Source organism: Urocampus carinirostris, chromosome 18 (genome assembly GCF_059441175.1).
Source record: "Urocampus carinirostris isolate Australia breed hairy pipefish chromosome 18, RoL_Ucar_1.0, whole genome shotgun sequence".
Taxonomy (NCBI): domain Eukaryota; kingdom Metazoa; phylum Chordata; class Actinopteri; order Syngnathiformes; family Syngnathidae; genus Urocampus; species Urocampus carinirostris.
In genome coordinates this window covers 6,178,980-6,198,709 of record NC_142366.1, presented here as the reverse complement: position 1 = coordinate 6,198,709, position 19,730 = coordinate 6,178,980, and the positions used below count along the sequence as shown (strand labels likewise).

Here is a 19,730-nt window from a genome sequence, read left to right as displayed (position 1 = left end):
CATCTGCATATAAAATATTAATGTAGGTTTAACAAGAAACTTGATTTTGAATCTAATGTTGCCCTCGAAGCAACAACATCAAACATATTAATGAGTAAATAAAGCGGTAAAGTGATCAAAATATATGATTTTAGGCGTGTTGCATTAATGCAACCACTTCATGTCAAGATGGTAAAACACAAAATTTCTGTTTCAATAATTACGAAGGATAAAGTTAGAAGAGGTTGCTTACCTTCAGACGCCTTACAACACGACCTCCTGTTTAGTAGCTACAAATGTGCCCGCGTGGTAAAGTGGTAATTCAATCTACATTTCGGTAGATTTATCAAATTAAAATCTCAAAATGTACTATTATAATTAAGTTAAGATACGTTCACGCGGGTGTGAGGGCACAATATCTAAAAATCTTCAGTAATTTGTTTTAAACGCAACCGGCACTTTTTGGACAAACGCATGAACGGGGTCCTAGTGTCTGGTGGCCAATGTTTTGTAGCTGTTAGCTTAGCAACATGATGGCAGCTCCCTCGAGAGTGCAAGTGATTTCTCTCTACAGGATGCTCCTACGAGAAAGTTACAATTTTCCCTCCTATAATTACAAGTAAGTCGTTCTTTTTGATACCCGGGCGTATTTTTTAATTCAATTTAAAGTGTGTATTCGCCATTGGCGTGTAATCTGCTAATGTTTGCGTCAGACGTCACAGTGGAGGCAATGCCAAGCTAAATACAAGTATTGATTTTAAAAATATGAATTGCATATAAACTGCTTCAAAGGGTAATTTTGTTGAAAATAATATGTCGCAATACTGGCAAAGATGTTTTGGATAAGCATGGCCAAGAGTTTTAAGATTAAGTGAAGTAAAATGTTTCATTCCAAATATGGTTAATGTATTTTTATTTATGTATTTCAATAAATATACACACACACATACATACATACACAATTTTGCTGAAATGTTGTCGTGTCTAACAAACAATAACAGTAAGTTGACTATTGCCCAAAGGGAATTATGACCAATTTCCAAACATTACTGATGGTATAATTCGAATATTAGTCCCCCTTTAAAATTTGTAAACATGAGAAAAAACATACAAAATAAGTCGAAAGAAATAGGGCAAAACGTCTGTATTGAAAAAAAAAGAATAATAACCCAGTGTGGTACATTTTTATACATATAATAAAATCATTTAATATCAACTTAAATTTTATAAATACAAATTTTCTTCACTTTAGTCCATGTTGCATTTACGGTACCAAGCGCCATTTGAATTCCTGAACTCTCGCAGACTGGTATGTACTCATTTATTTATATATTTATGTTTTACTCTTTTCTGCTAACTACTGAATTCTGAAGGAATGACCAATGTTTACCTGTGTTAGCATGTAACTTTTTTCATCATGTCGTTTTTTTGGTTGGCAGCAAGTGGCAACAAATTCGGTTCATGTATGTAACGTGATTATTCTTTTGGCGATTTTTAAAATCAATGTTTCACCCTGCGATCGATTTTTGTGACGTCATATCCAGTATGTAAAAGATATGGGAAAGCAAACGGAAGTGGAAAACTGAGGAAGAAATTGAGCAACAATAACTAAGGCTGGAGCCAATGTTCCCTCTAATTTCCCTCGGGTCTGAGCGTTCACACAAAGTCGGTGAGCAGCGCTTGAAACAACAGTGAGCAACCATAATCCCAAGTGTGGCAACTAAGTCATTATCAAACATGTCCAAAACTTGACATCAAGTTACATTTTGCTGAGTTTCCGGTGATGCAAAATTATTTTTCTCTTTTGAATGAATTAACTCATGTACTATTGCAAAGGTTGTACGACCTGCAAACGTCGTTTGTTCTTACAATTCTTTCACAAGATATCCATTTCTTTTTATTTCCTGATATATTTTGTCGCATACTTTTAACATTTTTGGGGGCTTATTTAGTCGGTTGTAAGATACAGAACTGTACTTAATCACATTTTTAGTGGAAGTTGGCAACAACATTCACTTGATATAATTGGAAATTATTTGAATGCAACACAAACTTTTTCTTCTTTTTCCCCTGTTTTTTTTCCTACTTTTTTTAAAATTCCTTTTAAAAAAATCACATTGTGTTTATTTTTTCCGAGCTGTTACTTTTTTCTTTTTGTTCTCCATTTACCTTTTTCCTACATTTCTTTCTTTTCTTTTTTTTCTGACTTTTTTCTAAAATGTTTCCTTCTTTTTTTCTCGTCCTTTTGTTTTTTTTCTCAGCTTTTCACTACTTTTTCATTTTGGTATTTTTTTCTTTTTTGTTCTATCCCCCCTTCCTTTAAGTCATTTTGTGCATAATTTTACATAATATTTGGTCATGTTGGGATTAAAGAAGCAAAAACAACCCGAAGAGCCGTTTAGGACCCGAAAGATCCCGTTCCTTTTAGTGAGCCGAGCCAAATAAGCCGGTTCCCCCACAAACTCTACCAACTTTACTCAACTTCGTTGTCCTTCGACGCGACTTCAAAATACCGCATTTAGGACACAACGTCAGGGGAACCCGTGTATTTTTACCCTAATGCACTGTAACTTTGACTTAAGTCTCTCCTTTATTAGTAATTTTGAACCTTCATTTTTGTGCGCTGGCTAGATTTTCATTCGCTGAGAATGTGCGAGCAGTGCGCAATTGCGCATGCGCGCAGTTTAGAGGGAACACTGGCTGGAGCCCATACATTTGAAATACATTGACTCACATAGACTGATGTGCATTTTCTGAACACCATTCATGGTTTATTGTCACCTAGGTGTATGATTTAAGTTGCTTGTTTATTCTGAAAGAAAATTAAATCGCAATCATCAATTATATCGAATCGCAATACTTGTAGAACAGCAATTATCGAGAATAGTGATGTAAATCGAATCTTGATTAAGGCATATTGTTCCACCCATATCTGCTTTTATATTACTTTTACCCAAGCTGTTCCGGGCGTAGACCATTTGGTAGGTGGAATGGGGTTGGGGGAGTGTTTTAGAGTTACATCATGCTCGTGCCCAAAAGTTTTTTTATGCTTCTATTTGTAAGTGTAGCATGAAGATGGTGAAAGTAATAAAAGGTATTCTTCAAGTTTAGTGCAAATGTCGACCCAAACCCCAAGATATGTGAAAAAAAGAAAGGTTTCGGTAGCCCGTCTACGAAATGCACATACTTGCACGCTTCTTAATCAACGTAACAGAGGCTGCAATGATGATCAACGCCAGGAGATGGTGGCAGTGTCTAAAAAAGTTTCCAAGTTCTGTACAGCTGCTTTAACACTGCACCACATACTGAAGTACAGAATCATTCTATGATGGTTCTGCATTTCCCGCATTTCCATTTTCTAATATCTCGAATTGAAGGCTTAACTTTTGCAGTCGTTTTTATGAGTTTCTTTAGTTCCTCGCGTTCCTCGCTTCCCTTCAAAGCCGTCTATTATAAAAGCCGTTGGCTCGTCATCCCTCCATCATGTCCTTGTACGTGCTTATGTTTAACAACGCCTCATAAATCCCATCCATCACTCTTTTACTAGCGCGCCCTTAAATGCTCAATGAGCTGAGACTGCAATAGAAGAAGAAGTATAAGTTGTCAAGGTCACTCAGCGTCTGCCAGCTTTGTCGCATCCTGTCTCCATCATCAAACGTTGACAGCATTCTACTAAATCTGCATTTTTTATCAGTCTTGAAAATCAAATGTTGCTATATTGAATATGAAAGGCCATGATATACAATAATGTGCACAATACACACACAGGCATCATGTTGAGTCGTCGGATGTCAACAGGAAGTGAAGCAAGACATTGTGTACACTCCCTCTACGGCCAGACTGTCGCTTTATTGATTTCTGCCTCATGTGCACGGGTGTGTGCCTTTTTCAATCTCCCAGCTGCACAAATCGAATTAACGCCGACGGATGACTTGTTTGGACTCGGACGGGCTCCACCTGTGGCCTGTCAGTTTTGGCCGAGTTTTTGTCTTCTTTCAAAGGGGTAGTCGAGGAAAAAAATTACCCACCCTTAAAGCCATGATTACTGTCCCACTAAAAAAATGTTCATCTTAATGGGGACATTTAATTGACACATTTGGAGACTTAGGAAGACATGGTTATACTCAGTTACCTTCTTTATCCTTGATATGTTTAAACTGTAGGAGTCACTCCAAAAAAGAAAGAAGATATCAATGGATTTTGAACTTGCTATAGTCTTTCCAAGTACTTTCTTCTTAGATTGTTGACGGATAGTTTTTTTCATTTAAAAATGTTTTTATTATTTAATATTTTACTATCGGCAGAATAAGAGTACTGTGATCATGGCCTCACATTCCAAATCGTCCAGCTAATTGAAAAAATTTATATGATATGAAACCTCACCAGATTCAGCTAATGACAAGCAATTGTTTTGTTAGGTATGTTATTTTGAATAGTTTCAGCATTTTCCCCCTTTTTGGTATCTGTTCCAAATCCAACAACGGCAACCAGATGATCAACGTGTTGTATCTGAGTCAGCTCAGGAGTCTTCGCCTGCTACTGGTAACCTTGGAAACCAGTACTATTTGTTTCATGTGGATTAGCAAACTCCTACCTAAAAAAAAAACAATGGAGAGGGATAGGCGCCGCAAGGCTGTACTTGCCCAAGACACACTACAGGAAGTGGTGCTCTTACGGCCCTGGCGGTTAAGGGATGCTTAATCCGTGAATGAGGACAAGGAGTGAAGCCTTCACACAAGGAATTTCCACCCGTTTTAAGGCCTCCCCTGAGCCCTCTCTTTTTATTAAATCTACAAGGTTACAAAAAGCAGATCAGCCCTAAGTGCTCTGGAAATCAAAGAACCGTGACATGATTGGCAGACAGCAACAACGTGATAGTCAAAACAACTAGCAACAGTGCACAATATTGGTCAAAATAAGAAACTGGCATTTTATGAGAGCTCCTTTTTCAGGTGCCCAATATTATAACAGAATAGATTTTCCATGTTCTATTCCACTGCCCTCTGTGCTCAAGTGGGATGGGGGAATACAAAGTGCCTTGTTCCAAAATTGTCTGGCAGGTTATTTACCTTTTCTGTAAAAAAAAAAGAAAGAAAAAACAAGGTTAAAAATATATTAAAACATATAAAATAGTACTTAATTTTAGTGTGAAATTTTTTTTATTACATAATTTTTTTGTATAATCCAAAGGTTTGTCAAAACCACAGCTTTTCAGATAACTATTAACATACTTTTTTTTTTTTCAAATTGGTCTGTTTTGTGAATTTTTGTTAAATTTTCATCATTCCAGTTTTCTTTAGAAGTACCTAACAGTTTGGGCCCATTGTCCTTAAGTATTAATAAAAAAACTGCTGGAAGGTTTAAATTCAATAAAAACTAAATTATATACTGTAGTTCTATATTTCTTCTACAGTTAAGAGAAAAAAAAGATTCTACTCACAGTTCATGAATCCCTTAACCACAAAAGTTGTTGGAGGACCACTTCATGTGGTGTGTCTTCGGCAAGTACAGCCAGGCGGCGACCATCCCTTTACAGGGCGTTTTTTTGGGGGGGTAGGGGTTCGCTCTCCCACATAAAACAAATAGTACTGGTTTCCATGGTTACTTGTAGTAGGTGAATCCTGAGGTGACTTAGATGCAGCATCTTCATCATCTGGTCGCTGTTGTTGTTGTTGAGACACTCAAGGCGCTTAAGGTAATCCTTAGTAGCGCTAGACTCGCTCGTGGGAGGCTCCGTAGTTCTCCGAAGGAGAGGGGACTGCGACTGTCCTGTGCCGCCAGGCCTGACGGGGTGTGACCCAAGCATACGAAGCCTCTGAAGTCCTTAGTACGCTCGGACTGGCCGGTGCATGATTTATGGAAGCCCCGTTGGCAGGCAGTACAGGTGATTGGGGTGTGGTCGCAGCGAATGGTTCGAAAGCACCACTGGCACTTGGACTGGGGGCCAGGGTTGCTCTCCAAGTCACCCGCCCTAAGAAGAACAGAGAGAGGAGAGTAGGAGAGAAAAAGAGGGACAGATAGAGAGAAAGACAGACAGAGTAAAACGCAAAAAGGGGGAAGAGAGAGTGAGAGAGGTGGGGAGAGAGTAGGAAAGAGGGGGACAGAGAAAATGAGAGACAAGAGTGTAAAGGGGGAATAGAGAAAAGGAGAGACAAAGAAGAAGAGAGGACCAAGAAAGAAAGAGAGAGCGAGTCTGAGTGGATTGAGTTGGATTCGCAAGGCTCCCCCGGGAGAGAGCCCTTCGCAGGACACCACGGGAAGGTTTCTAGTCTTTGTCCTGCGGTCGCTGTTTTTTTCTGTGGTCTGTGTTGTGCTAATGATGATAATCGTGATTAAATACTCTTGCCTCTGTTTTTCTGTTGATGACATTATAAATTGTAGGAAAATATCTGGTTTGTGACCTGAAACCATTCATTATAATAATAACATTAGAGAGTGCTAAATAACACGAAGGAGCATCCTTAACTTTTCCAACCACTGACAAGAGATCTTGTCATGTAATCACAAACATTAAGACACAAGACGAGATTTTCTTTCTTTTCTTCATGACCTACTTGAGACAGCAAGATATCTCTGTTAAGAGGCATGAAAAAGATGAAAATGTTAGCATGCAAAACATTTGTAATCTATTAGAAAAATTAATAGCAGTGTTTCCCTTACCATAAAAGGTCTGGTGGGCCACCAGGGTCTAATTGGTCCCTGCCAGAGTATTTAAACTTGTATTATTAAAAGATACAATAATATCTTTAAATGTATATAAATGTGAAGTTAATCAACATAACTATAACAAAATTTGATGGTAAACACTGAATAAGTCAAATGATTTATGTGACTGACTTTACTATGTTGTGTCCTCATCTTGTGTTCCAGGATGTACGCTGTGCGTCGTGTGCGTGACGCCTTCAGGGTCAACAAGAATGTGGAAGACCCAAAAACGATAGAGAGGATGGTACTGGAGGCCCGACAGTCGCTGGCGCTGATTCAAAGACAGGTAAAGCACACGGCTGCGTAGCTACAGGTCGTGCGGTATGCAGATGAGCACCTGTTTACCGACTCACCAACTGTCCCAAAAACCAGCACGTGCATGCATACAACTGCCGGCTAATCACCCAAGCATGTTCCCATAATACATCAGGGCATCCAGGTTCATTCTCAGGCGCTGCCAGCGGATAACCGGAGATAGACGCGGTGCCGGACGGTAATAAACTAAGCTACATGGCATAACTGCCGCTAACTCCAGGCTAGCCATTCAAAAATCACCTGGAGAGCAGTGACGCTAACCGGGAACCAACAATGAAAAGCGTCTACGGCTACTGAAAGGTTCGCCTGAACCGCAGCACGGAAATTTTATTTTAAATGCTGGTTACACTAGAAATAAGAACCAGGGAGATACCATGATCGTGAAGGTGGTTGTTTTTGGATTGTGTACTTCGTATCATGGCCTTGAGAGTAATTGATTTTTGCAATCCGGAGATGGAATAAGAGCTTGCTCTGTCCACTCCACGCATCGGCCCAGTATTGCAGTACCTCCGGGAACGGTGCATTCGCAATGATCGCAGCAAGGCTTTAGGGCTAGGACCTTAGCTTGGCCTTTTGGCTGAGAGTAAGTGTCCCGGCTCCTAGGCTTTGTAGCGTATTATGAACTGACCGATAACGGATAATGGATAATGAATAACGAAGATAGAACAATAACCCTTAAAAACCCCAAACCAGGAGACTGCATTTTCTCGTTTAGCGATTAACTGTACAGACGTTGGCCTACTTACGAACGAGATAGATCCCAGACGATCGTTCGGAAGTTGAATTTGTTCGGAAGCTGCTTCATTGCTATATTTTGTATAGAATGTATGTTTAAGTTTTATAAGAGTATGTTTAAGGCTTGTATACGTGACCTGTATTGTTTTAAAACAGAAAAATAAACGTCTAATAAAATAATATGCTCTATAAAGAGAAGTTTAACTTACTTTTAGAAGATGAGCTTCAAGAGTTAGGCGCCTTCCTCCTCCGTGGTAGAAAGTGGCCGAAAAAAAGAGATCCAATCATTTTCTTAACCGCATCAAGCTTTCTTATTCCACTTTCATTTCAAAAGAAACGCTCGCCTCTTCTTTACACTTCTCATCAACCATATTGAATGGATGCATGAGATATTGTACAATAAGAATGTCAAAGTTCTTTGCGCGCTGGAGGTACAGTACAGTATGTTAACACACGAACTGGGGCTGTGACAAGAAGAGGAAGCCAGTGGATGCTGGGTAAGGTCTCACAGCGCCACACGCCGGTAGCAGTGGAAAGAAGCACAACAGTACTGTCCCGTACTCGGTAAAAGGTGCAGAAGACAAAATCTAACTTAAAGCAATGTCCGGATATTTTTCGACATCCCGAATTTTTTTTTCCGTGTCTACCGTTTTCCGCAAGTCGAATGGTCGTAAGTAGGGGAGTGTCTGTATTCCAGAAATACTGAAAACACAGCTGGGGACCCTTTTTCAGCATGACACAGAAGAAGTTTCTTATCAAAGATTGTGCCTATTCTTATAAGGTTTTGGCTGCCTATTCAATGTGGCTTTGTGAGACTCAATGGTATTAAGTAGTTCAAACTAAATAATGCGTGGAAGGGTGCTTTTAGATAATGAGACGCCAAACAAGCAAGGTCACAGCTATCTAATATCTGAGAGGGCTAATCTAACACTAAATTGGCAAACGCAAGAATAAACAAACCAAGGAACGTGGCAAAACCGTCTCTAACACCAGGCTAGCCGATCAAAAAACACCTGGAGAGCAGGGAGGCTAACTGAGAACCAAAAACGAAAAGCAGCTATGGCGATAAATGAGAAGTTGGACGGAAATAAACCAATTGACACGGCAAAACCAGCGCCAACATCAGACTAGCCAGTCAAACAACACACGGTGGGCAGCCATTGAGCACCACCAGGGAGACAAAAAACAGGAAAGCCCATGGCAGTCCTGTAGCTAATGGGAAGCTAGCTGGACAAAATTATACTCACAGGAAAACACGCAGCGGAAACACATATGAGAAGCCCGAAGCCCTACCTCCAGGCAGAAAGTTGCAGTATGCAATCACTGTTTACTACAATCGATTTCTGTTTTGGAGCAGGCCTCACATGTTGTGTTAATGGTATTCGTCATTTTGAAAGTGTTGTGATCCTTCAATGATGTCACAGCTCTACAGCAAACAAGCCAGATCAGTGAACTTTGAGGCTGAATTTCTTGAGTATTTCGTCTCGAGAATACTCATATTTGCATAATTTTGGGGAGGAACACTTCATGATCTGTGGCTAATTTAAAAAAAAAATCTGTTTGGGAATACCTTTATGGAAGATATAGCGGCGAAAGTAGGACGATATCCTGTGTGCATGAGTGCGTCACCGAAGCACCCCCACCCCGTTTTTACTCTCCTTGCCCCCTCCCCTTAGCACTCCCTTCGTCACTGGAAATCCGCAGCCCCCCCTTCATGCGGATCCCCAAATGTACGCGTACTCGGTCAGAAATGACGAATGCCGCATTCATAACCGTAATTCCCTATTTACCTGTGCGACACCACTATGCCCTACTCCTTTCGCTTATACTGCACATTTTGAGGAATTGGCAAATGTACAGGCTTCAAGTATTCAAAAATATCTAAAAATAAATAAGTGCCATTGTTGTCTTTCCACCTCAAAACTTCATTTTACTCTAACTCGGGTCAGCAATCTGACACAACCATTTTAACCGTTATTAATGCTTTACAAATATTTATAATAAATATTAAATTATTATTTTATGTATGAACCCCCTTTTGGTCTTAATTTAAAAATACGTTTATACAACGCAGGGCATTCCAGTCGTTTCTTCCTTTGTTCAGGTAATACAAATGATCAGCTCTTTAGCAGAGGTTGACTGATTTTTCGTCAGGCCAATCATCGGGATTGATATTTTGGAAGTCAACCGATATCGATTTTGGCATTCTTATTTTTTCAACAGGCTGATTATTTAGGCTCAGATGCAGCCGAACCTCTCCCTCCATCTCTTCCGTCCCTCTGTCTCGGTCGCTAACCACCTTTAACCTTCTGGTTGGATAAGTGACCAGGGCGGATAGAGAAGCAAAAGCTTTTCTGATTTCACACACTACAAACTGCAAACAGTGGCAGCTCTTCTAACTCTCTGACATGCCTGAGTGTGAATTAAGCTGCTGATTTAATGGAGATTTTAAAAAGTCCATACTGTGGTATTGAAGCATGCGTATGATTTAAAGCAGGGGTGTCAAACTAATTTTAACTCAGGGGGGCACACGATAGAACAAACATTCTGTTGGGGGCCGGACTAGTAGATTAAAGAGAAATAAAAAGAGAAATAAAGAAATAAGAGAAAGAGTGAGGGAAAATGAGAGAGGGCGGGACAATAAAAGAAAGAGAGAGAGGGAGGAGCGGGAGAAACGAGAGATAAAAAAAGAAGTTGTGAGTGAGGGGGAAAGAAAGGGAGCGGAAGAAAGAAATCCTAAGAGAAATAGAAAGCCAGAAGGAGAGAAAAGAGAAAAGAAAGCGCAAAGGGTAGGAAGAGAGAAAGAGAAAAGAGAGAAAAGGAAAAAAAGGAAGTTAAGGCAAAATAAGTTAAAACTACACAGAGAGAGAAAGAGACAAAGAGCAACAAAGGAAGAGAAAAAGAGAGGCACAGAGAGTGAAAGAGACAGAGAGTGGGAGAAAAGGGGTGGAAAAGAGGGAGAGAGAGAGAAAAAGAAATACAAGTACAGTGCCTTTGTTCGAGGCACCTTTCTTTGGCAACATCATGTTGACATATTTCAACCTGCAGCTTGTTTTTCTCATGCGCTTTTCTGAGTGTTGTCTCGCGGGCTGGATTAAATCCATTAGCGGGCCTGATCTGGCCCGCGGGCCACCTGTTTGACCCCTGTGATTTAGAGATAGCGTAGAAAGTGTAGTTGCTTGTTTTAGGGAAGCACGTTCATGTGGACACTGATCTATTAGCTCTTATCATAACATTAGTTGACCAATCAAGCGTGTGTGTTTGTGATTAAGAGAGCATATAAAGCACACCAAAGTGGATGGCTGAGTGATTAGCAGTTACCATAACATTAGTTCCTCAATCTGGCTCTAAAACAGGAGTGCCCACACTTTTATATTTGCTTTCTCCGTTGAAACTTCCATTGCTTTTTGCACTATTTTTGTTTTGGTAATTGAATCGATGTTGGTTGCATTGAGATGTTTATTTATTGTAAATTAAAAAATCTGGGATTTTTTTTTTTGTTCTTATGGTACCATTATACAAGTTGCTGCGAAGCCTAATTTTATTTACTGCACTGTTAGTTTTTGGTTTAAGCGAGAGATTAGTCATGTTAGTTGTGTTAAAATTAGTCATCAAAGTTAACCAAAAAAAATGTCTGTTTTTTTTTAAGATAGGGATTGCGTCTCAATGAAGATTTCCACTTCAAAGAGAATAAGAAAGGGCGGAGAAACCCCTTAGAAAATGCTGAGGGAAACGAAAATAACAAGCGGAAAACTTCTTTTGACACTTTATTGTGAAATTGTTTTTTTTTTTTAAACAATCCGGAATTTCAAAAAACTCCAGAGATTGTTAGGTGAAGACAAAAAATATCATGGACGCTAACCAACACAAACACTTTTTGTGGGGTTTTGGGTTCCCCATCGCACCCCCACCAACCCCCTTTTTGACTTACGAGCAATTTTCATCATTATTGACATCATCATCATCATCTTCTTGTGTGGTACACTGAAGCCTCAGAGGCGCCGCAGCAATTTCCATGCAGACCACGCCCCTTGCTGCCCATTGGCTAGGAGGACCACACTCTTTACGGCGCGAAGGAGCCAATCAGGGTTGTGGATTACGTCATTGCCGAGCTTCCCTTGCGCGTGGTGCCTCCTGTTGGCTGCATGTATTATCCCCGCATTTCATAGAAAAAATTAGTTGAGAGTGGTGCAAAATGTTGTGTGACGTCATGGAAAGGCAATGACTTTTGGATGTACAACGAGTATAGATATGATGCCATATACAATAGAATAGTCCATAAAAAGTCCTAAAATTCACCCTCAGAAATTTGGTTATCCGAGCACTGGCGTTCATTTAGGTTGCCTTTATACTCTGGGGTAAACTATAAGGACTTGACTCTAATACTTCTTAAAGATTCTTGCATGGGTAAATATGTAAAAGTAAAATAAATGATTTATTTTGGAATGATGATTCAACATAAAATAACTTAATATTAATTTCATTTGAATAAATTGTGGTGATCAAATGTGGTGGACTTGTAATAATAATAAATGGTGAAATTCTACAACGAAAAATAATGGAAATTTCGATTTGGATGTATCTAGGGATAGGTTGGATTTACTTACATTAGTTTTTGTCCATGGTTGTACTATACTGCCTCCTTGTGGCCAAATCGACCACAGTACCGAGAATTTGAACAATTCCCTTCAAGTTGCAATACGTAATTCCTCGTTTCTTGTCGTTAATGGGGATCAGAACCCCTGCAATACGCAGGAATACTTGACCGGGGATAATGGACCTAGGCTGCACAGGTGCTGTTCATTTTAAGCGGAAATTACAGAAAAATCTTCCACGCATGACACAAATTTTCCCTCTAAACCCCTGCCTAAAGCAATAGTTGACTGGGTATAATGGACAGGGGTCACACAGGTGCTGTTCATTTTAGGCCGAAAGGGCGGAAAATATATGCTTGGCCTGGACGGATCTATTGACACTAACAAAGATGTTATATAATGAAATTGTGAATATGTTTGATTTTCGAGAAGGTTTGTTCAAACCTCACTTTGTGTTTGCTGTTAAAAACGTAATATTGGAATATAATATTGTGAATGTGCTTAATTGCTGTTGAGATTGTCATGATTGTTTTCTGTTTTTAGTGTCAATAAATTTGTTCAAACCAAAAAACCATGACAAATTTGTTCTTACAACCCCTGCACTCAGCGATTGTCGCCGGGGAAAATGGACCAGGGCAACACAGGTGCTGGTAATTTTAGGTGGAAAGAAATTTAAAAAATCTGCCACGCATGACACAAATTTGCTCTCTTAAACCCCCTCACTAAGCAATAATCAACTGGGGATAAGTGATCCGTGGCTAATAGAGTGCCGTTAATTTTAGGCTGGCAACAATGGCACACTTCAGCGGCCTATTTCGGAAAATAAATGTACTCTGCCGGAACCTAGCCTCAGCAATATCGACTGGGGATCATAGATCTCGGCCACAACCATGCATTTGATTTAAGGCAGGCCAAAATTGCCCGCCCGCTGACAAAAAAGCCTTATGTTGGTCCCCGCTGGTAGAAATATGGGATTGGTGATAATAAATTGCGGAATATTTTTTTAACCCGTTTTGTTTGGATCTGCAAAGTACTGTCAACCTGTGCCCAAATTAGGCAAAGCACTTTTATATAATTTATGATAAAACTTTTCATGTTTTTAAACTGCAGTGGTGTAAATCCATTTTTTAGACTGGTATTTTTGGTTATGAATAATCTGATTCATTTTATAGCCTAAGGCACTCCTGCAAACTGGGTCATTTGAAGCTTGGGAAAGGCAACTTTTTACCTTGTTTGCACACAAAAAAATCAATGGCGCATGAACATACACAGACGGCAAACAGAATATTGCATAACCTCAAGTAAAACAGCGTTCCCACCGATCTTCGAAAAGTCTTTAAAAGGCTTTGAATGAATTATTCTAGAAATAAGGCTTTAATGTCTTAAATCCTATTTTCAAATGTGAACACAAATATTTAGTGATATTTATTAATCGTCCTAATGCAGGTAGTAAAACGTGTTTTTTTTTCAAGCAAGTGTTTTTATGATGCTACACTCAAAATTGGTCATGAATATAGCAATGTCTGAAAATCGTGACAAAAAGTTACCGGACACCAGGGCAGACAACTCTGAAAAGTGGCCTGCCCAACCATAAAGTTGCCTGCCCCGTTTTTCACAACTTGAAACACAAAAAGACAACTAATCGCAAAAAAAGAAAAAAATATGGTTGCAAAATATTAAGAATTGATAATCAGAATTTATAACAGAACAACACTTTAAAATTAAGTTTATTGTAAATCTACTTATAACATTCATTACATGCATATGACATGGCTGTTTTCTATCTGCCATCAGTATGTACCTGTATTTACTCATCTTCATTCATGCAATGTTTGCGTTACGTATTCTGCTACAAGCCACATGAACTCCTCTTTCCACAATGCTTTTAATGTACGTTTACGTTTTGTAGCGTCAAATGTTGTTAGCTTCTTTTGAATCTTTCATCTGGGGCTGAGGTTTTGTCTTGATTCCTAACCACTTCTCCATTTTCTTGTGTTCTCTGTGCGTCTACTTTTGAAAATGATATGCCAATGCACGACATTATAACGCTCAGGAAAGTCCGGAAGCATGAAGTTATTTGATGCAGGCTTCTGATCGGCTGCCCATTATGCAAATTGCCAAACTAACCAAAATTTCCAAACCGAACAAAGATTTCAAAATCTTTTAGTTGTCTAACCCAACTAAAAGAAACAAGGTCACTGACAAAACAAATGCACCTTAGCAGAGACAGAGAGACGCGTACCTGTGTGGAGGCCTTTTTTAAGTAAGTTGCACTTCATTCTTGAAAAGTTAAAAATGAAAGTTCCCCAAAGTCAAACGCGGCCATGTCCCCCTTGACGGAGCCTCGCGCCCCCCCAGGAGTCGCACACCCCACTAGTTGAGAACTACTGCTTCAGGCTGAAGGAACCCAGTAAAAGAAGCACAAAATAAATATTGGCTGTCGAGATTTTCTCCAAGTTATATCAGGTACCGTCATATTTTGTTAATGATGTCATCATTTTGTGTACAGGTGGCTGTGGGGAGTATGTTCCAGGCACAGAAGACTGTGGTGGGCTAACAAAAAGGCCACGTGTCATCACGTCCGCCAATCAACTTGGAGGTGCGCCAGTATACAATTGCTATACTTGTTGGATGTTTTCATGGAGATAATGAAATTAAAAAGCACTTTATGTGAACTACAGTTGATGCTTTCTGAGTGGATATCGTTGAGAGTGGGGAGGGTGTAGAGTGAGTGGGCGGGATTAACTATCAGGTTAGCGGAGCAAAGGTTGACCCCGCTCTGCTAGCAGAGACGCTAATAATAGACCAGCGTGTTTTTGTATTGGGGACACTGGCACACTTCTACACACACAAAACGTGTTTGACACAAACACAGACAATTTTGCTTCATCATCACGGCAGTTTTCGGAACAAAATTTTATTATCAAGCATTATTAGGTGTAATTGTTTAATTGTGTTATTTTTGTTGTTGTGCGAGGCAGCAAATAGTTATTGCTTAGATTTTGGATATCCATAATTTTTTTTTATGTATATTTTTCTTACCTGTGTACTTAAATATTTGTATTTAGGAAAATGTATATAAAAACAATGTTTTAAAAACCCAAATTTTTGTTAGACTGATCTCGTCTTGCCTCTTTCAGCCCCACTCTGCATTGGTCACACTGGTAGCAGAAGACAATGTCATCGTATATTGATAATATTTTTGCGGTAAATTAGCAAACGTCATCCTTGATCAAGCATTTATTTTTCACCCGAAGTAATCTGCCTTCCTCATTCTAATGCCATCAATGAAAGCGTTTTCAGCCTTGTAAAGAAAGTACATACATAGTAATAGGAAGACAATGGGAACTGATACCCTGACATCTTGGGTTGCAAATTTGTCAAAAATTGTAACCGTATTTGTTACAGGTTAAAACCATCTGTAAATATATATATATATATATATATATATTTACAGATGGTTTTAACCTGTAACAAATACGGTTACAATTTTGAAGGAAGTTTGAGCAAAATAAGTTGCCAAAGAAAGGTGCCTCGAACAAATGAAGTACACTAAATCCTGCACTTCTACGTATATTAGGCAGCACTAAATTGAACTAGTAAGAATGCGGAAATAATTGGTTTTGTAGATTATTTGGTAAAAAATAAGAAACTTTTTTACACACATTATCTTTGTTTTATAATGAATACAGTGTGTCTTGCTGCGTTGTGTTTGTGAGGGATATTATCACTTCATAAGGGGAATTGCAATCATTAATAAGGGAAGCAATAGGTATGCTATTTATGTATTTGTTGAATGAAGTATCAAAAAAATTTGGAACTTTGTTACTATCGTCTGCTATCTTTTCGCCATGATTGCAGCCTAATCGCGTGTACAAATTTGCATTTCCTTTTTATCATTTTTTGGAGGGTTTTTGGACTTTACTAGAAGCAGGCCTTTTCTTACTTTCAACATTTTCATTCTAAACGGACGAATAAAAAAAAAAAGTAAAAACCTGTGGGGACGAGCATGACGTCACTCTCCAGCACCAATCCTCTACGCTTCCACCGGTCTGAGCAATCACTAAAGCGCAAGAGTAAATCATGTTTCATTTGGGGCGGCATTAGCTCAGGAAGTAGAGCTCCCGTCTTGGAGATCACAGGTTCGATTCCCGGCTCCTCCGTGTTATATGTCGAAGTGTCCTTGGGCAAGACACTGAATCCTTAATGCCTCCAATAAGCAGGTCAGGTTGGCTGCATGGCCGCTATTGGTGTGTGTGTGAGTGTGTGTGTGAATGCGTAAGTGTGAAGCACAATGTAAAGCGCTTTGGGAGGTCTTCATTGACTTGAAAAGCGCTATATAAATGCAGACCATTTGCCGTTTACCATTTACATTCTGCTGGATTTCAGGCAATGGTAAATTATTTTATTTTTTTACACATTAATGCTTTGGTTTATGTACTATTGGAAAGGTTGCACGACCCACAAACGTGCTGTTTTTACAACAACTTTTACATGAGATTTCCGTTTTATTTAAAAAAAGTACCTTTTGTTACGTAATACAGTACTAACATTTTGTGGATTTTTCACTATACAGAACTGTATTTAATCACACTTTTTAAATGGAGGTACTGTTGGCAAAAACATTGACTTGATGTATTTACAAATTATTTAAATGTAACACCATATTTTTACGCAACCTATAACCCAAGAAAGAGAATATTTTTAATGTAAATGTGAACAGTCAAGTAACGTTTGACAACACAACAGAAGCAAAAACTGAGCAAAGGCAGAAACTTACTGAAGATGCCATACAAGAGGTGCATCCACAAGTTTGTTAGCAGGGACGAACTCCTCCATTACACCCGCCCGCACCTGTCCAGTGCCCCCACCCCACCCTCCTCTCTCCAGCTCCAACTCACGTGCGCGTTTACTAGCGTTTAGTCAATCTCGTGTTGACATTGACTTCAAAGTACTGCGTTTAAAACACAGAGTAAAACCACGTCTTTTTTATCCGCATGCACTGTGATTCTGGCCAAATTTTGTAGGGATTTATATGCGCAGAATAGATTTTTTTTGCGCGCTAAGAATGTCTGGGCAGTGCTCAATTGAGCACAGGAGCGTCTTATAGGGAATATTGTCCAGCATTCCCCCCACCCCCGATTTGTTGAACCTAATGTTTCCTGCTGCGAACAGCTCTGATAAAAGTAAGATACAAGCAGATGGGCGCAATGGAAAATAAAGTATCAAGGTGCTTTGACCTTGGTTGTGCATCATTAACGCATATTTAATAGAGAAAATGTTTAGCTTTCAACTTTTTAAGAACGCCTCAAACAACACACCTCACCTTTTAAAAGAATCTCAAGAAAAACACAGAGTCCAAAGAGTCTTTAAAAGTTTGGAATGTATTGAAAGGTAGAATTACGGATTTATCGTATTCTGTGTGGCACAAAAAAAAAACCAACAGTTTGCTGTCCCTTTGAGTTCAGATAGTGGAGTCCTATCGAATCAAAAGTGTCTTTACCAGGGCATTTAACTGGTTTCTGGTCATATTCTTGACCTGCGTGCGTTACGTCACTTCCGGTCGTGTGAGCCGGACGCGCGGTACCGAAGCGTGAAGTTCCGCCCGTCGTTGTTGTCCCAGAAGTCGCCCTCGTTCGACCGGAAGTAGATCGCCAGGTGCACTGCGGCCCCCGCCTCCATCTCGGGGGGCGTGTAGACGGTGAAGGCGTAGCGCGCGCCCCCGCCGCCCGCCACCTGCGCGTCCACAAGAAGAGCCTGTGCATCCACGTGTGAGCGCCACTCGTTGAAGGTGTAGCGCACGCCCACCTCCCCGCGCGCACTCCCGCTCATCACGCGCACGCTGCCGCGCACGTCGAAGTGAGTGACTGACAGTCGCTCCAGGCACACGCGCAGCAACCGAACCCGAGAGTCCGGGTCAGCCGGCTCCGGAAAGCAGGTCACAAGGCGCCCCCCAGCGGCCACAACAGGATCCTGATCCAGGTACCGCCCCCCCGCAATTGGCACGCGGGGTTCCTCCAGCGCGCTGAAGTGTTTGACACTGGCCAAGCTCAGACCCAGCGAGTCGGCGAACTGGACCCGCTTGCGCCGCTCGGTCCCGGACACGGCGGCCAGAAGTAGCGAGGCAGGGCAGGCAGGCAACGAGCGCGCCCGCCGTCTGTCGCTCATGCGCCGCTCTAGCCGGAGCGCGTCCTGCTCGTCGTCCAGTCTGTCGTCCGGATCCGGGTCGCACTCACCGTCCATCCCGGCATCTAGTGCCGAACTGGACCGGGACATGACTTGAGCCTGCTGGGTCCTGGGCCTATAGTCAGAGCAACTCTTGCGGCTGCCTACCGGTCAGAGTCCGCCCTGAGGCCTGCTTGTATAGGGGAGGGGACGCCCCCCGATGACCTCCCACCCATCCCCACTGCACACCTGCTATCACGTAAGCAACGTATCAAGCAGAGCACAACTTTTAAGTCGTTCAGGTACAAAAAACAAACTCACGTGACACAATATACACTTTATGTCAACGTGTAAACATTTGAAACAACTTGAAAACAAAGTACCACTTACCTGTAAACCTGAGCCTGTTTCCCCCTTGTAATGATTTCAATTCCCCTTATCAAGCAATAATGAACCTTTCAAACACAACGCGGCACCTATTTACTCACAACAAGAAATACTTTGTAGAATAAAAACAAAGATGATTTGTATAAACACGTTGTTTAAGTAATAACACAAAAAAACTTTCAGCATCGGTCTTGGTTTTTTCTCGACTTGCTGTAAATTTATTGTAGTCTATTATCCGTAGCAGTATATGTTTTCACACAATTTGAAATGATTAAAAAACATTAAACTTTAGAGAAAGTGTATAAGTTGACAGGTAGGAAACACGCCCCCAAACACACCTGTGAAAAATTCAGAGATAAGAGAAAACTGATTCTTCACCGGGAGTCATTTTCAGAAACACTCAAGTTTATCAAATTAAAAGATTAAAAGAAGAAATTTAGTGTAGTTTAAGCAAAATTTTAACGCTTTAAAAAAATCACAAGCAAGGGTGTCAAACTCGCGGCGTGGGGGCCAGTTGCATTTAAGTTCGAGGCCTCCGCCTAATATGAAAGTTTAAAGGCACTGTCTGTTATTCTCATATCAAATCCTAGTGGTAAAAATAATCATTAAATATACATTGTTTGATATTTGACCATTAGATGGCACTGAATTAGAATTCTCTCTCTCTCTCTCTCTAACATATATACCATCCATCCATTATCTGCACCACTTATCCTCAGTAGGGTCGCGGGGGTGCTGGAGCCCATCCCAGCTGTCTTCGGGCAGTGGGCAGGGATGTATGTGTACTGTATACATATGTATGTACAGAATGTATACATTCAAAAATGTTTGTTTTTTCTTTTTTTCTTC

The 19,730-nt window shown here is 40.3% G+C and overlaps 3 protein-coding genes and 1 pseudogene across 4 annotated transcripts in view; 2 read left to right on the top strand and 2 right to left on the bottom strand.

Annotated features, from left to right (window-relative positions):
- fars2 (phenylalanyl-tRNA synthetase 2, mitochondrial) overlaps positions 1–483 on the bottom strand; it is a 44,563-nt gene extending 44,080 nt beyond the window's left edge. Inside the window, exon 1 of one of the 2 annotated variants that reach the window (XM_088322607.1) lies at positions 233–483. The gene's annotated coding sequence lies outside the window, so the exon portion shown is untranslated. The remainder of the gene's footprint in view (positions 1–232) is intronic. The other variant, XM_088322606.1, reaches the window with a different exon arrangement.
- On the top strand, positions 391–15,004 carry lyrm4b (LYR motif containing 4). The gene is made up of 3 exons (XM_088322608.1): positions 391–598; positions 6,850–6,970; positions 14,839–15,004. Exons 1-3 carry the CDS (start codon positions 510–512, stop codon positions 14,884–14,886), a joined length of 258 nt encoding a protein of 85 aa, XP_088178734.1. The 5' UTR covers positions 391–509; the 3' UTR covers positions 14,887–15,004.
- On the top strand, positions 7,431–7,521 carry LOC148348223 (U2 spliceosomal RNA; annotated as a pseudogene).
- A 2,688-nt stretch (positions 15,005–17,692) lies between the features above and the next one.
- Positions 17,693–18,762, bottom strand: ppp1r3g (protein phosphatase 1 regulatory subunit 3G). Its single transcript, XM_088322601.1, has one exon. It carries the CDS (start codon positions 18,603–18,605, stop codon positions 17,883–17,885), a length of 723 nt encoding a protein of 240 aa, XP_088178727.1. The 5' UTR covers positions 18,606–18,762; the 3' UTR covers positions 17,693–17,882.
- Positions 18,763–19,730: the final 968 nt, after the last annotated feature.

Coding starts and splice junctions, on each gene's coding strand:
- lyrm4b (XM_088322608.1), top strand. CDS start 510: ATGATGGCAGCTCCCTCGAGAGTGCAAGTGATTTCTCTCTACAGGATG. Junction 599..6,849: donor TTTCCCTCCTATAATTACAA/GTAAGTCGTTCT, acceptor CTTGTGTTCCAG/GATGTACGCTGTGCGTCGTG. Junction 6,971..14,838: donor TGGCGCTGATTCAAAGACAG/GTAAAGCACACG, acceptor TTTTGTGTACAG/GTGGCTGTGGGGAGTATGTT.
- ppp1r3g (XM_088322601.1), bottom strand. CDS start 18,605: ATGTCCCGGTCCAGTTCGGCACTAGATGCCGGGATGGACGGTGAGTGC.